The sequence below is a fragment of the Muscardinus avellanarius genome, assembly GCF_963383645.1.
Source record: "Muscardinus avellanarius genome assembly, chromosome: 10".
NCBI lineage: Eukaryota > Metazoa > Chordata > Mammalia > Rodentia > Gliridae > Muscardinus > Muscardinus avellanarius.
The window spans coordinates 30,025,820-30,040,392 of NC_137796.1; the positions used below are offsets into that span (position 1 = coordinate 30,025,820).

At 42.4% G+C, this 14,573-nt stretch overlaps 1 protein-coding gene across 1 annotated transcript in view; it reads left to right on the top strand.

The window, feature by feature from the left end:
• Positions 1-3,212: 3,212 nt before the first annotated feature.
• The window catches only part of LOC308268390 (liver carboxylesterase 1-like), a gene marked incomplete at both ends in the record, with an annotated part of 30,010 nt that continues 18,649 nt past the window's right edge, over positions 3,213-14,573 (top strand). Inside the window, 4 exons of the mRNA XM_080703529.1 lie at positions 3,213-3,264; positions 8,862-9,069; positions 10,461-10,605; positions 13,663-13,796. Coding sequence (XP_080559655.1) covers positions 3,213-3,264; positions 8,862-9,069; positions 10,461-10,605; positions 13,663-13,796 — 539 coding nt within the window. The remainder of the gene's footprint in view (positions 3,265-8,861; positions 9,070-10,460; positions 10,606-13,662; positions 13,797-14,573) is intronic.

Here is a 14,573-nt window from a genome sequence, read left to right on the forward strand (position 1 = left end):
ATTGAACCAAAGGGCCTACTACCTACCAAATATATCCCCTGTCCTTTTCATAATTTTTTTTTATCTTCAAATAGTTTCATGATAAATTGCTGAAGCTGTCATCAAACCTCTTATCCTCTTATCTCCTAAGTACTGGTATTATAGGCATGCACCACCACACCAGCTGTATTACTTACCTTTTAAAGGCCCCTTCACCAAATGAAGCCACTCTCTTCTGTCCTGGAGTTAGAGCCACACATATGAACACCAGGGGTCACCATTCAATTCCAACACTGCATGTGGATCATGTGATGAGGAAGCTAAGGATCCTTTGTCTTTCTTTGAGTTTCCCTAGGAGCTGAACAGAGAGATAAGGATCCAAGTGCGAGTAGTGGACTTTGGGAGATGTAGGACACAGAAGTAGGAGGAAGAATGTGAGGTAGAGAGAGGAGAGGAGCCAGCAAAGGCTCACTGTGCAGTTAGCACTGTAGCTGCCTGGGGCTCAAGACTAGGAGAAAATGGTGGGTGAAGAATTGGTTTTAGAAAGTTAGTCCAGCATGTGTCTATATCACATTTTCATTATTCATTCATTCATTGACTATTGTGGATTTTGCTGCTATAAGCATTTTATTCATCCATAAAGAACAAAATTATGTTATTTACTGTAAAATAGATAAAACTAAGTGAGATATGCTGGGCACAGAAAGTAGGGTCTTAAGTTTCTTCTCCTATATGGAAGCTAGAGATAAAATGGGAAACAAAAAGGATGTTAGATAAATGAAATAGAGAAGTAGAAGAGGATTGAGAGATGGAGGTGGGAGGAGCAAAAGGAGAACTGATGAAGGAAACAGTTCAAATAATGCTATGTCCATATTAAAGTCTCACTAAAAGTCTCACTAAAAATCTGTGGAAGGGGGAGTTGGGTAGGACTCAGAGGGAAAAACAAGTACTGTGTTCATGTGTGTTTTTGACACATTGAAACTCACTGTGACATATAATTATAATGCACAATAAAATGATAAAAATAAGTCCAGCAGAGAGGGGAGGAAACTGGGTTATTTACATACTACCTCCATTCAGGCACTGGCTGAGACATACTCCAGGAGATGGGAGGATCCTTAGTTCTCTGGAATGCTTGGCCTGCCGAGCATAAAAATGCTTTTCTTTTCTTTTTTCTTTCTGCAAGCAGAAAGCAGCTCCTGTCTAATAGAAGCCACCCCAGGGTACTAAATGAAGCTCTGAGACCAAAGGGGAACATCCAGCCACCAACAGCATCTTCTATACCATTCTGGTTCTGAAGTCTACACAGGAGTCTGAATGAATGTGTTCACCCCTGTTGGGAGAGGGACAGAAACCCAACTGACAAAGCACTTTTGTCGCTGAATTGTTTACAATTTGCCTGAATTCATCACAGTCAGCCATTGAAATCTGTGCCGTGGCTAAAACAGAATAGAAATTGATATCTTGCTTGGGCAAAGTTCAAAACATTGCTGTAGATCAGAGAGCAGCTATCATCCAAGTACAAGTCATAACTCCGGTTGCCCTCTTGTCACTTCCTTGTCCCCTAGCACCTTGGACCTTTTGCCTCTATCGGGGTGAATGGCGATAGCTAGTATGGAGCAGTCACAGCTGCTTCTGCACTAGCCTCAACATAAGACTGCCTATGTCACCCCTGCTCCACTGGCAATAAGTAATCTCATGATTCCAGTTAACACCCAAAGGCTGGGCCATCTATTTTTGGTTGGGCAATGCCTTCCCAGGAGAAAGCCACGGTGGGGAAGGAAGAGCATGAAGTACAGCGCTCAGTGATCATGTCCACCTCCTTCTAGAACTCCAGGGCTCCTATTTCCAACCACATGTCCTCCTCCAAATAGCTCGACACAGCAGTCAGTACCCATCCTCCTTGCCAGCCTGGAGGATCCAAGGAGGATTAGCAGATAGAACTCAACTCTTAAAAAGGGTTGGAGGTGGCCGGGCACAATGGTGATGTCTATATTCCAACTCAAGAAGCTAAGGCAGAGGTTTTCAAGTTTGAGGGTACCTTGGGCAACTATGAGTCCTTACCCTGGAAAACTACTTAGATCCTATCTGAAAATGAAACCTAAATATTGTTAAGGATGTAGCTCACTTGGAACCCTTTGCACACCTTGGCTAACTCCCTTGTATCTTTAAATGAGTAATAAAGGGGTGGAGGTGAAAGTGAAGGAGATCCTCGAGGAGAAGCCATATCTGCCACGGGCCAGTCAAGTGTATGCTTAGTTCACCCAGTGATTTGTTAAAAACATTTGCTATACCCAGCAGTCTTTAAACAGCTCTTTCCAAGTACACCCATAGTACTTTGTATCTCTCCATTTCGGTGCTATCATACACATTGCAATGCCCTCCCAAATCCAGCTTTGACTTGTCTGCTCTGTGGTCAGCTACTTGAGAAGAAGGTCCATGTCTTGCATTCATTTTTGTGTCCAGAAAACCTACACAAGGTCCAGGAATTATGGTAAATGTTAGAAGAAAGAGAGGATAACTGGATGAATGCCTGATTAGAGCCAAAAGCTTTGGAGAGGTGGAGTTCCATTTTCTGTAAGAATTTTCTGCCCCAAATCTCACTCTGAATGGTAATGAGTACCCTATCTTTGGTTGTGTATGACAGGATGAAGAACTACTTAGCATAATTAATATAAGATAATTTAAGCATCTCTAAGAGACTGGATGAGATAGAAGATCTCTTCCCAATTTGAGAACCTGGAACTTTAGGCAACACCAGCACAGGGATGCCAAGAGATGTGTCCTGATCTTTTTGCTGAGCAGCTCTCGAGCTGTTAGTTTTTCTAAACTTTCCCAGCTTGTTCTCAGCTCCCAAAGATATCCCCTGAATAAAGGGCTTTGCCTACCTATAGTGCCTACCTCTGGGAATCTCACAGTACACCGAAATTTTAATTCTACAAGGAAAAAAAGTCTTATGTAAGAAGTTGTTTGATGGGTTTGTAGCTATCTGTACTCTGAGAGTCAGCCAGGGACTGTTCAGATAAGAGAGGGTAAACTCTGAGTGGGTGTGGCCTGAGGTGCCCAGGCATCCCAGGGCAGCCCTTTGGAAAAGAGTGAGTTTTTCTGTCCTTTCAGATTGTGCAATTGGGCTGGATGGGCAGGATTAAGGATTGGTCTGAAGCTTTAGGACCAGATCATTTCCTCTGAGCAGCTGGGAGATCTCATTTGCCCCAGGCTGCTGTACTTGGAGAATGTGGCTCTATACCCTGGTCTTGGCCTTTTTCTCTGCTTGCAAGGCTTTGGGTAAGTTCTTCTAAAATACAAATACCAAGGGGCATATTCGGACATCTGTTCTCTGTGCTCAAATAGGTGTCGTTGTATGTTGGGCAAAACTATGATGAATTCAGCAGTGTTCTCCTCTGGATTTGGAATTAGACTTGGAGCAGCTCAGCTGAGACAGCCCAGGCCTGGACAAGTACAGAGGATAATAAACACTCTAAGACTTCACCTGTACACATAGAGTGCATGATGGCTATGAGAGAACCTTGTGCCTCACACTGAGTAATCAAGAGAGCTCATTTTATTTCTCCTTGTTTATTAATCTATATATGTCAGATCAGAGAGGATAACTTAGGAAAGCATTAACTAAGGGGCTGTAGTTTAGGTCTGAATCACAGCTGAGAACTTGGATATAGCTGTCATTGGGCATAGTACTTAAATTTTTCATGCCTGGGTTACCCTGTATATAAAATAGGGATGAAATAGGAACTACCTCATGGGCCTAAGAAAGGACAAAGTAGATCGTTGTTTCTAAGAACTTAGCATGATGCCTGATCTAGAGAAGGAGCAGAAAATAGACCAGAATGTTGTTGTTGTTTGATGGAATGTTTTAATGGAAAATTTGACATATAGTAAAACCAGAGCAGGAGCCCTTTCCCATTGAAAAGATACCCACAGTTCCTGGTTGGGGGGGGCACAATAATGGTGTATTGAGGCACAAGGAGATACACTATGGTTAGTTAGGAAGCAGAAGAAGAGGTGGTGCTATAGGGAAAAGCTACCATTGTGGTTTCCCTGGAAAGAAAGAAAAGAGATTAAGAGAGCTGGCATAGGTTATGATAGTTGGAATTACTTTAGTGTTCTTTGTGGTACAGAGGCTGTCTTTGATTATCTGGTACTTAGATCTAATGAGAACAATTGGACACTGGCTCAGAGTGTGAGAAACAGACACAAGAGGTGGTTGGTTCTGGATGGTACAGACCCTGGAAGAGATAGTCCTCCAGGATCTGCAAGACTCACAGGTCAAAGCATCAGATACAGAAAAGAATTCACAGTGGATACAGTGGTGCCACTGTAAAGGACCTTAACTCCATACCTACCATTTCATGAATAGTGAAGCTGAGACTCAGAGGGAAATGTCCATTCCCAAGTTCACCTGGGAAATCTTACCTGGGTCTCCATCTGACTCCTGAATCCAGATCCAGATATCCTGACTTCAGTGTCTGGACAGCCAAAGCATTTCTGGATTTAACTTTCTTTCTAGCTGGGTGACACTGTAGGAGACCTAGAACCGAGTAAAAAGCAGAGTAAGTAAGGACCCAAATTTGTAACATGACATTTCTTTATGCAGTTCCTTCACTCCCTGGCAATGCCACCTCATTTTTATCTTTAGAAAGCTTACACAGGCCACTTCCAAAGCCTCTAGTATCATCATTACCTCAATATATGAACACTTAATTACCAAAGTTTCTTTAAGAAATAGTGTAAACGAGCTGGAATACTCAGCCAGCCTGTATACAGTAAGCACTCAAAATGTGCACATTTCATGTAATATAAGTGATAACTACTCTTGTTTTCATTCTTGTTTACGTCTTCCACCCTGGCTGCCGATGTTTTTATCCTGGGCAATATGGCTTCTACCCACTCTATCTGAGTGAAAGTTCATCACTGGGATAATGCAGGCTACACCTTGCAATTCCTGTGTGGACTTCATTCTCCTTTCCCTCTGTTAAGCACTCAGCATTCTTCCAGCCTCTCTTCCTTTCTCCCTGAACTTCTCTGACCTATGCCCTCCTCCTATCCATGCCCTGCTGGGTATTCCAGTCTCTGTTAGGCTGTGTCTATGCTTTATTCTCAGCTTTTCTTTCACACTGTTAATGGATTCACCTCATCCATGGAGCATACTCTCACCTTCGGGTGCACAACTACACCTGCCCTCCAGCCACCTGCTGCCAAGCTGGAGGGCCATCATTCTGTGACATAGTCCAACCAGGATGTGTCACTACCTTTCCCATTTCCTTCTGAAATGGATCCAGCATCTCTCACTACTCTTCATTTCATTCCTCTTTCACTTCCATGGCTCCAATTAGTTAACTCCAAAGTCCTACTTCCTAATTCCTTATGTACATGTTCATGTTTCTTCAAAAAATTTATTCTAATTGCAAAAAAGCACCTATCATTTTGGAATACAAAAAATAAAAAAGCAAAGAGCAATGCATCACCCATGGACATCTCAATGTACATACATCCCAGGAGGAACATCTTGGTGTGACTGTTAATGATTAGTCACAATGCCTAAAAGAAAGAAGTTTGGGGTTTTCTTTTAACAACATGAGGCATGTACCTGGTTTTATAACCTTTCATTTCATAGAGTTTCTAGTAGTAATGGCTACTCTTCATGATGTAGAGGTACTTTCTGCATATAACCAACATAAACATATAGTTAAAAATCTTTAAGCCAAACCATGGTAGATTAGGAATCATAATAAAAAATAAAAATTCTTAAATGGTCACGGCTTTGAACTGCCTGTTGATACTATGAGACGTGTATACTGTTTTATAAACACTTCCCAAGGCCAATGGCTCTTCCTCTGTGACTTGATCAACATTTTTATTGCCATAATCCAAAACAACTGGCCATACACATTAAGAAAGAGGAAGATTTATTTGCTCAGAATTTAAGGGGATTTTAGAGGTTTAGTTTATGTCAGACTGGTCTGTGGAGCTCAGGGCATAGTATCAGGAAGTAGAGAGAGAGAAAATCACTAGGCTCTGCTCTCACATTGTGCAGGTCAGAAGGAGAGAGATAGCAAGGAGAAAAGAGAACCATAAATAATCCACAAGGCCACACCCCTAAGGACCTTAGCAACTAAACCCTGCCTTCAACATTGCTACCTTGTTTTAGTGAGAACTAAGGGGACATTATAAATCCAAACCATTACACTCTGCCTCTGGACCTCTACACCTCACAGCCACCTCACAATGCAAAGAGCTTTCAGCTCATCTCCAAGTTACCATAGCCTTAAGTAGTCCAGTATCACTCAAAAGTCCAAAGTCTATAGTCTCCCTGAAACTCAAGGGAAACTCTCGGCTGTAATCTCCCATAAAAACAAAAAGCAAAGTATATACAGCCAATGTACAATGCCACAGAGTAAACATTTGCATTCCCCCTGGAAGGAATAGAACCTTAGAACAAACCAACAGGACCAAAATAGTATCAAAATCCAGCGAGATAAACGTTTAATCCTCCAGCTTCATTTTTTAGCATTCAGGGCACATGGTAAGATATGATCTCCTCAACTTTGTGGCCTGGTTGACTGTAATGGACAGTATATTGACTCTTCTAGGCTGTCTCCATGGTTTCAGCTTGCAGTTTGCAGATTTTCCAAATGGTTGTTCCATATTTTTCACATCTTTAAATCTCAAGTGTTATTCTTGCAACTTTGTCTTTACCCTCATAGCTTTACAGATAACTTCATTTGGACTTACTTTCATGGATCCCAACCCTGCCACATGTTTCCTGGCTTTCCAGGCCTTTCTTTGAAATCTGGAGGGAAGACTTCATGATAGCTTTATTTTCCAGCAGAGCCAGCATTATGTGAGCTCTGAGATAAACTGACAATTGGGAAGATAATCACACTCTCTTTAATCATTGCCATCATGATCAAAGTTGGTCCCATATCCATCTAAGCCACTGCTTGGCCTGGCTCCATCTGCGCTGTTGCTGGCCCCAGCCTCCATTTGGCTGTTGCTGGACTCACCTCCAAAATGATCATTGCTTCTTTCTTTTTTATACCCTTTTACTTTTTTTTTTTTTCAATATTGCCTCTCTGGGGCCCAATTTTACACAAGCCTTTCTGGTCAAATTGAAAATCTATATAATCTCTCTACTTTCTAGTTTCAGTTTCACTCCTGAAATTTAGTTTACTACAATTTGCTAAACACAGGCATAAATATTCATGATGAAGTTTCTTGTTTTGAGAGTTCCCCACCCGCCATTTAAATAGTCCATCATCTTTAAATTTGACCTCATGCAAAGTTTTAGGATACAGGCAATATTCTAATAAGTTCTTTGTCAGAATGTAACACATGAGCTTCTACTTTCTTTTTATATGGAGTCCTGTGAAATCTCCTGAGCACAGTCTCATTGCCCACCTTTATAGCCACATTCTGTCCCTTCTAACTTCCTCTCATAAACCAGTTCCAAAGACTAACAAAACACATGGTCAGATTTACATACAGCAGCAACTCCACTCTACTGATACTAATTTCTGTCTGGATCAACATTCTTACTGATATGACCTAAAACAACTGACTGTACAACATAGAGGAAGAAAGATTTATTTGTCTGTGATCTTTGGAAGTTTTAAAGGGTTTAGTTTATGTCAGAATGTGTCTGCAGAGCTCAGTCATGGTGATAGGAAGAAGAGAGAGGAAAAGTGCTAGGCTATATTCTCACACTGTGGAGGCCAGAAACAGAAAGTCTGGAAAAAGAAGAGGGAATCATATATAATTCCCAAAGCCACACCTTCAGGGACCCTCCTTAGCAACTAAGCCCTGCTTCTAAGATTGCTACCTTGTCTTAATGAGTCTTAAGGGGACACATTAAATACAAACCATCATAATTTGTTAAGCCAAATCTGAATTTTCTTTTGTGACCACATTCTTTGAAAAGTATGTTGACATACTGTGTTTATCCAAAGGGGGAAATGAAAGGACAAGAAAATATAAATCATGCCCTGTGATGATTCTCTAGCAAAATGAGGTTACTGAAGCCAGAAAATACTGCAGGGGTGGCCATGGGAAAATGTCTGAAAGTCCACCTGCCTCCGGATGGAAGCTAAGGTTGGTTTACTCTGGCCCCACAATAAGTGGAACTAGGACTGATGAGGAAGCTACAGGGAGATGAGGAAGAATTTTCTTTCCCAAATGAATAGAGAGAAAAGATTAGACAGTAACCTGGCACCTAGTGTCTCTCCTACATAGATGATAAATAAAATCAAGTTTCCTAACCTTGTATTGCTGGCCCTCCTATCTGGCATCTGCTTATTCCAGCTCATCTTCATTGTCTCTCATTCCTTGTGTATCTCCTACCATTCTCTTATTCTTCTCTTACTTTCTTTTCCTCTGGTGCAAGTAGCAGCTCTTCTATGATGCCCACAATCAGAAGGCCTCACTATTTCTTCTAACTTGTGTAGCACTGCCTAGGTTTCTGTCCCATAATATGGCCTTTTTATTCTAGCATGGGTTCAAGTATGTCTGTAGGTCCTTCTCCCTACAAAGTCAGACTTTCTGAGATAAATGGACCATTTTTTGTTCATCCTCTCAACCAGTATGTATTCCAGCCCAGGTTTCTAATAGATATATGTTTCCAGAAGCTTCTGAGAGGAAATCAAAAGATCTTGTTCATTAAATTCACCAGCTCTCACATTTCACTGACCTTTGGCTAGATGGATTTACAGCTCAAATCCAATGTACCCATCAGTCAGTCATCTGAGTTAGGAAGGTCAGTTTTTCTTGTCATTATTTTACATAAGAAGAAACCAAGTCCTAGAAAGTTTAGGTGACCTCTGCAAGGCCACATGTCTAGAGAGCATCACTTTTTGCCTCTCCATGTCCAGCAGGACACCCATCCTCACCACCTGTGGTGGACACTGTGCATGGCAAAGTGCTGGGGAAGTTCGTCAGCTTAGCAGGATCTGCACAGCCTGTGGCTGTTTTCCTGGGCATCCCTTTCGCCAAACCTCCCCTTGGATCCCTGAGATTCACTCCACCACAACCTGCAGAGCCATGGAGCTACGTGAAGAATGCCACCTCCTACCCTCCTATGTAAGCTGCTGGGGTAGGGGTATTTCAGTGGGGAGGTTTGTCTCAGAGAGACACAAGAAGGAATCAAGAGGAAATCCTCTGACTGCTCTGCTTTCTTCCAGAATCCTCAAGAACATGCAGAATCTTGAAGACATTCCAGAGCTTTCATAGCTTTCTAGAGTTTCTTATTGAATGCAGAGTTCTTGCACATCTTTTCTCTATCATAAATGTTCTTAGGTCTTAGAATGCATGAGTAAACAAAACAAAGATTCCTTCCATTCATGGAGGGAGGAGAGAAATAATACAAAAATTAAAAATTAAAATTATGTAATTTTCAATATGATTAGTATATTGGAAAACAAAGCTGATGTGCAGGAGAGGGAGATAAGAAGTAGTAATCTCATACCTTCTGTCTTGATACTTGGTCTGGATGAGGAGAGGAGTGGATGAATGAGTGGTGCATTGGAGAGTTGACTTGGTGAGTTCTTAACCCCAGGGTGTGTCTAGATACCTAGTCATGGACAGAGCAGTGGTTGGTGTGCCCAGCCACCCTGAACAGCAAGGCACATGACCCCAGTGTTTCCATTTCACTTCATAACCACCCCAAGGCACCTTAGACACCTATATGTGACAGATCAGACTTCATTCGTGTCCTTAGCAATGAAAACCTATGATCTGGGGCTGACCTGAAGCTTAAATGAATTTTTACATCAAAAGAATAAAAATAAGTGCCTGGTACACCGAGAGAACTCAGTAAATGTCATAAATCTTGTTATGGGTTGGCTCTTACAGACTTCTTATCAGGGCAGCCAATAGTGATTAGTATGATAGGATGATGATATAATCTTAATGTGTCAGAGCTGCAATATACTTAGGAAAATCCCTATTCTCCTTTAGAGCTGACAGACTGGGATCCAGAGCAGGATTGGAATTTACATAAAATCATATCAGTAACTGAGGCAAAAGAAGTCACTACTGCTGGAATTGTCCCACAAAGATGTCATCCCTAACTTGCTGCAGGCTAGATGTCTTTCATCCTGCTTTATGGACATTTTTCATGTTTACCTGGTGGAGAAACATGGTCACCTTGCAGCCCACCAGAGAGGATGGCCATGTCCCAGGAGTACAGGAAATATCATATTCTAGGGCAGCTCAGCATATGGGCAGGTTCCTTTCCATGGCCCAGGTCATCTCACAAGGGAAGAATTGCTAAGTATTTTTCACTCTGCATAGTTTTCAGATACTTTAGAGAGTCTTACAGTTTCTGCCAGGACCCCAAGAAAACCACCTATTCATTCCAACATTTCAAACTAGTGATAGTTACTCCATTTATAGGCTTAGAGTTCTGGCCCCAGATGACTCTTCCAGCTTCCACCTAGTTGAACCTCTGGGCTCCTTTTTCTCCCTGCCAGGTGCTCCCAAGATGCAGTGTTGGGACAGCGGATCTCAGACATCCTCACCAACAGAAAGGAGAAAATTTCTCTGACATTTTCTGAGGACTGTCTTTACCTAAATATTTATACTCCTGCCGACTTGACAAAAAGAAGCAGGCTGCCGGTAAGCACAGGGCTACTGATCAAGACTGGTGAGTTCCAGCCTCCAGGGTTTCTTGGTGACCACAGGGAAGGGGATGGAGGTAGCTTGAATCAGGGACACTTTGGTCCTCAGTGACTCAGAGGCCTAGAGCTTTCTTTCACCACAGGAAATACATGTTTTTTTACTTTAATTTTTCTTAATGACCTCGGGTATCTGGAGGAGAGGGATGTGCAGCTGGGACACGCATCTCAATTTTTCCAAGTCCTCTCATACTGATAGAAGATAAGAATAATTACTCTAAGTTACTAGAATGAAACTTGAATCCCCAGAACAGCTAAGACATAATTCCCAGTAAGTTAGAACTATAGAAATCTTAGAAAAACTCAAACAACTAAACTCCTTCTTTACATGTAAAGACACTATGACCAAGAGCAGGAAAGGAGGTCACACAGAAGGATAACTGTGCAAGGGCATGAGTCTTTTGATCTTTAAACCGCCGCCTTTGACACAGACAAGGGGATGGAGAATGTGTCTTGCTTGTCTCTGTCACGCTTATTGGTGGCAAGTTTCACTGTCCCCTGGAAATACACTTTCCATAGCTTTGCCAACTCTGGGATTTTATTATAGCTCATCTCCCATGCTAATTTTCTTTGGCACAGGCAGATGGCTAACAGTCAGCATTCCTCCTCATGTAAATGATGGTGAGGTCAGCTGCCAGGTGCAGGTCAAGGGGAGCAGTGGTGATGGAGGAAGAGGGCCTGTGTGCAAAGAGGGTACCACAGGTGGAAAAAGGAGAGATGTGAACATCCATACAGCCTCCCAGGAATTCCTGAAATGATATTTAGTAGTGCAGGAAGAGGTGTAAACTTGGGGCTGGAAATTAGTGCTACAGGAGCTTTATAGGGGATAAAGAGGTGGGGATAAAGGTTGCCTGCCTGCTTGCCTGCCTGCCCTCTTTCCTTCCTTCTTTCTTCCTTCCTTCCTTCCCTTTTTCCTTCCTCCTTTCCTTTCCCTCTTTCTTTCTTCACTTTTTACTTAGGGCCTCCATACAGATTATTAGATGTAGGAATTAGGGAAAGAGGAGCATGCCACCACCTCATGCATCCCCTGTCCTCAAGGATCTTGCCTTCTGGCTACACAGACACATCCACATCCACACTTGTTTAGTATTTCTTTGCTAACCAGCTCTTGAGCTCAGCCTTCACTCAGAGATGACCTTAACTGGAAGCAGGAGAGCATTCAGCTTTGGACACAGATTCTAGAACTACAGGGTTTGAGTTCAAATCCTGAGTGCCTTTTCCTGGCTGAGAGACTCAGAAATTTCTTAACTTTGTTCAGACTATGATTCCTCAAATGAGAAAAATCACATATATTTATCCAGTGATGAAGATAAAGCTTTATTTCAGCTCTGGCTAAGTCCACAGAGCAAGCGCTCCGTGAAGCATGATATGAACTGCAGCAGGATCCTACTTCTACACCACAAGCTGACTCCTGCACTCACTGTGGGCTGCAGGCAAGTGGCCGGCTTAGCACATGAACTCTGGATTCAGATTGCCTGGTTCAAGTTCTCCTTCTACCATTAAGTAGCTGCAGGACCTCAGGCAGGTGAAACTTCACATTTCCTGTTCAGTGGGACAATATTCATGCTAACTTAGAGATAGTTTATTTTAAGGTGTTTAGAACAGTGCTTAGAATAGTTCATATTGTGAAATCTTTTATTTTCTCCCCTGCTATGTGTGAGCTCTTTAAATGAAAAAACCAGGAATTATGAATTGTAATATTCACTTCCATCCTCCGGCCTTATCACAGTTCCTGGCTCTCGGTATCCTCAGATACTGTTAGTCAAATGACTAGAAGAAATGGAGACGAGGCAGGCTCAGAGGGTGGGTAGCATTTAGATGGGCAGAGGAGGCAGAGGGAGGCAGTTTTGGATGAGGCACTGTGTGTGTTTCCTGAGATAAATATTGATGCATAGAAGTTTAATCCCCATAAAGAGGAACTCTTTTACACTGTTGGTGGGAATGCAAACTAGTCCAACCACTATGGAGATCTGTGTGGAGATTCCTAAGAAAGGTGGGAATAGATCCACCATATGATCCAGCTATACCACTCCTGGGTATCTTTCCAAAGGGGTTGAATTCAGAGAAATACAGCAACATATGCATACCTATGTTCATAGCAGCACAATTTGTAATAGCCAAAATATGGAACCAACCCAGATCACCATCAACAGATGAATGGATAGCAAAACTGTGGGAAATACACACAATGGAATTCTATTCAGCCATAAAGAAGAACAAAATTATATCATTTGCAAGACGATGGAAAGCCCTGGAGAACATTATGTTAAGTGAGATCAGCCAAGCACAGAAGGAGAAGATACATATGTTTCCTCTAATATGCCCAAACTAGGAAACACAAAGGATACCAGTGGGACTCCAGATATTAGAGGGAAAATACTAGCTAAGTTTGAATGGAAAGATAGGAGAGGAGGAAGGCCGATCTTGATTAATGAGGGTCTACACCTGAACATGTGTAAAATTATGAATAAGACATGGTTAACCTGGACAACCACTGGTGGGAGGGGGGAAGGGAAAACGGGGGCGGGGGGAAGAGGGCACCAAATATAGTTTAAATGTATACTATTTATATTCAATTAAAAATTGTTAAAAGAAAAGAAAAAGAAGTTTAATCCCCATTACAGAGATAAGGGAGATGAAGCTGAAATACAAGAGGAGTGCTCCACTTCCTTATTATGACTGACTGAAAGGTCTAGGCCTGGGGAAGATGGCAGTGTTAGAAGAACAGGACATCCTTGGCCTTTGCTGTTCCCAGATGATATTCTCAGTGTGAAGAGCCTTGGGGAAATAGGACACATGAGGCTGAGGAGAAAGGTGGGGGGTCACTGAGTGGGGTGGTGGCCTGGGCCTCAGAAAAGAGACTGGGTGTAGATAACACTACTTTTTGAAACTTTGCTAGGTGTTTGGCTACTGGCCTCCTTGAGTTATATCCAAAATGTAGAAAACCACACCAGATGAACTCTGAGCTCCTTCCAAATTAGGCTTTCTTTTCCCCCAGGTGATGGTGTGGATCCATGGAGGCAGTCTGAAGTTGGGCGGGGCATCCACCTATGATGGACTGGCTCTCTCTGCCTATGAAAATGTGGTGGTGGTGACAATTCAGTACCGCCTGGGCATCTGGGGATTTTTCAGGTAAGGTACTGGATACTTCTCTTTGCACATTTGCCACAGCACTAGTTCATATAACAAAAGAACTAGAGTGGAGAAATAAAAAGAAAAGAGGTTTAACTCTCAATTCTATTTTATAGTTCTGTCATACTGACACCTGTTGAAGGCTTGTTTGTCTGCATCACGACGTGGCTGAGAAATAGAAAGGGAATCTGCACTTACAGAACATATCACATGGAAAAATAGAAGGCCAGGAAGCAGGGTGTGGAGAAGTTTTGGATTTTTATAACAATTGACCCACTCCAGGGTCAGGACCAAAGTTATAGATCTACCTCTCTAGCCTCTTGTAATAACCCAGTTCTTTTTGAAATTTGTGACATTGATGTGCTGGCTGCTCCACACGGTAGCCAGAGTGAACACGTAAGACACAGGTTGAGTTATGTCCTGCCTGGGCACAGGTCTCCAGGATCACTTTGATGCTGCTGAAGTTCTTGCTGAGGCCCACAGCGCCCTCTAGCTTCCTCTCACACCATCTACATGCACACTTCTGTTCCCATGGCCCTGCAACCTTTGCACCTGCTACTTTTTCTAACTTCAATTCCCTTCTAAAGATATTTATAAGACCCTTTGCTTATTTCATGCAGGTCTCTATGAAATGCTACTGCTCTGCCTCTGTGCCCCACCCCTACCTCTTTCTTTATTTTTCTTAAATCATATACACCACCTGACGTTATATTATCTATTCACAGGTTTGCCTATGGTCTGTTGGTGGTCTGTTGTGTGAGCTGGGTGTAGTCTTGA